The 2,570-nt window shown below is 34.0% G+C and overlaps 1 protein-coding gene across 1 annotated transcript in view; it reads right to left on the bottom strand.

The window, feature by feature from the left end:
* LOC106873000 (diacylglycerol lipase-beta) overlaps nt 1-2,570 on the bottom strand; it is a 52,706-nt gene that overhangs the window by 32,655 nt on the left and 17,481 nt on the right. Inside the window, exon 5 of the mRNA XM_014920201.2 lies at nt 1,231-1,616. Within this exon, the coding sequence (XP_014775687.1) occupies nt 1,231-1,616 (386 nt within the window). The remainder of the gene's footprint in view (nt 1-1,230; nt 1,617-2,570) is intronic.

The following is a 2,570-nucleotide window of genomic DNA, read 5'->3' as shown; positions in this document are numbered from 1 at the left end:
TCAATAAAATATTTGCTTAATCCAGGCTAGCACGGAAATATATATATATATATATATATATATATATATATATATATACACACACACACACATATAAGTACAGATGTGGCTGTGTGGTGAAGACGGTTGCTTCCCAACCACATGGTTTTGAGTTTAGTCCTACACTGTGACACGTTGAGTAAGTGTCTTCCGCTATAGAAGGGTTGTAACAAAAATAATGCTAAAAAAATTGTACTTTTCATAACTGAACCAAATAGACAATGACAAATGTAATTTTGATTTTAACCTCACAGAGGTTAATACGTACCACCTTTAGCAACAATTGTAATAAATGTAAGAAAAAATATATATACTAAATAAATAAAGCATAAGGGTAACTTAGTCATTTTTGTTTCGCTTATTAACAAAACAACAATGACCTTGTGTAAAAAAAGAATAGTTGTTATCATTCACTTGTTTACATCCATTTTTCCATGCTAGCATGAGTTGGACTAGGATCAATTGAGGTTGGATTTTTCAAGTAACAAATTTTTGTTTTATGTCACATTTTCGAAAGCATAGAATGACCATTCATAATGTCAACAAGGAATATAAACATCAAGTGGTGACTAGTGAAACCATGGAATTTCAACATTCATACATATTCATGTGCACATGCATGCACACACTTATATGAATATATACACATAAATATGAAAGTTTTCCTACAGTTTCCATCAACTAAATTCACTGGCACTGGTAGGCCCAAGGCTATAGTATTTGACTGGTACTTTATTTTATCAACACTGGAGGGATGAAAGGCAAAGTTTACCTTGGAAAAATTTGAACTGTGAACTGAAAGAGCAGGAAAAAATACCACAAAGCAACAATTTTTTCTGACATTAATGATTCTGCCAGCTCACTGCCCTTAATAATTATTTCTTAATTTAGATACAAGGCCAATGATGTTGTGGAGAGAGTATTAGTCAATATTGTGAACCCTTGAGAGATGAAAGGCAAAACCGACTTGGTGGATTTGGACTCAAAACATAAATAGCCAGATCAAATTCCACAAAGCATAATAAAAATAATGGTTCTAAATGTTGCTTTTGTTGTGTATTTTATTTAATGAAATGTATCTTTAAGTCATGTGATCTCCTCAATAATGTTAAGAAAAATTTTAAAGTATTGACTTGCTTTCACAAAACTAATGAAGTTATTGAAAACAAAAACTCTTAAATAATTTCTTACCTGTAGAAGGGACATAATCGCAAGCCACCAGTACAAGTGTTTATAAACAGATAAAGTGGCCAGCCATACATAGCCATGGCAAATTTCATATAATACTTAATTGCACCTAAATGCATCCATCCTTTAGGCAATACAGTTGAAGATGACATAGACTCAGGACAGCCACCATCATTTATAGAACTTGCATGTGTTGGGCTAGATTCACTACTTTCACTGCCTTCACCAGAAACAAGAATTCGACCTGTTTCCCTGTTTACAGCCTCTCTAGACTTTCGACTTTTGGATGGTTGGCTTGGTCTGCTGACAACTAAATGTTTTCGTTGAGTCTGTCTCCTTTGGAGTAGAAGAAGACCAGCAGCAATGTCAGTGGGCACTAAATCAAGGTCCTGAAATACATACAAAAAAGAACTTCAATGCCTTCTTAGACACATGGTAAAACATATTATTAGACTCACTGAAGTAATTTGTTATTAAATTAATGTTCCCAGAAATTACCACTTAAATAAGAACAAATCTGTCTGCGAGAAATTTCTTTCCACTTTCTGAGCCAAAACACATTTCTTGCCATTTTCTAAGCATATGTAAAAAAAATTTTAAGTCTTTTATTTCCCAAAACATACAACTTTTGTTCTAGAATGATGCTATTCTTTTTACACAAATATTCTTTGTATAACAGCAAAATCTATAGAACAGCATGTCCCACCTTCCATGGTATTCAATTTAGAAAGACATGACCATGTAGGAAGTGAGGATTTATAGACCCTACTCATAAGATACAATGTCTGGACAAATTTGTGGAGATAGCTAAGCTGTATTATGATGTATTATGATGTATGGGAAAAATAGTTTTGTCAGATTTATAAAAATTATCATATAAAATACACTGAAATAGTTCACAAATCCTAAACAAAACAAAATGTAACTTTGAAAGTGACCTTTGAACTTTTCTAGTGTAGATCATAAAAGTGCACCTGCCATGAAGACATTATTGTAGAAGTCACACAACTATGATTTTTATATTTCCTAAAAAATTAATTTAATTTTCATAATGATGGTGAACTTACATAAGTCTATACTTAATTTTGCTATGTGATCATCATCATCATCATCATCATCATCGTTTAACGTCCGGTTTCCATGCTAGCATGGGTTGGACGATTTGACTGAGGACTGGTGAAACCGGATGGCAACACCAGGCTCCAGTCTAATTTGGCAGAGTTTCTACAGCTGGATGGATGCCCTTCCTAACGCCAACCACTCAGAGAGTGTAGTGGGTGCTTTTACGTGTCACCCGCACGAAAACGGCCACGCTCGAAATGGTGTCTTTTATGTGCCACCCG

The sequence above is a fragment of the Octopus bimaculoides genome, chromosome 3, assembly GCF_001194135.2.
Source record: "Octopus bimaculoides isolate UCB-OBI-ISO-001 chromosome 3, ASM119413v2, whole genome shotgun sequence".
In the NCBI taxonomy this organism is placed as follows: Eukaryota; Metazoa; Mollusca; class Cephalopoda; order Octopoda; family Octopodidae; genus Octopus; species Octopus bimaculoides.
Note: the sequence above shows the minus strand (reverse complement) of the source record. Positions and strands in the feature narration are given on the sequence as shown.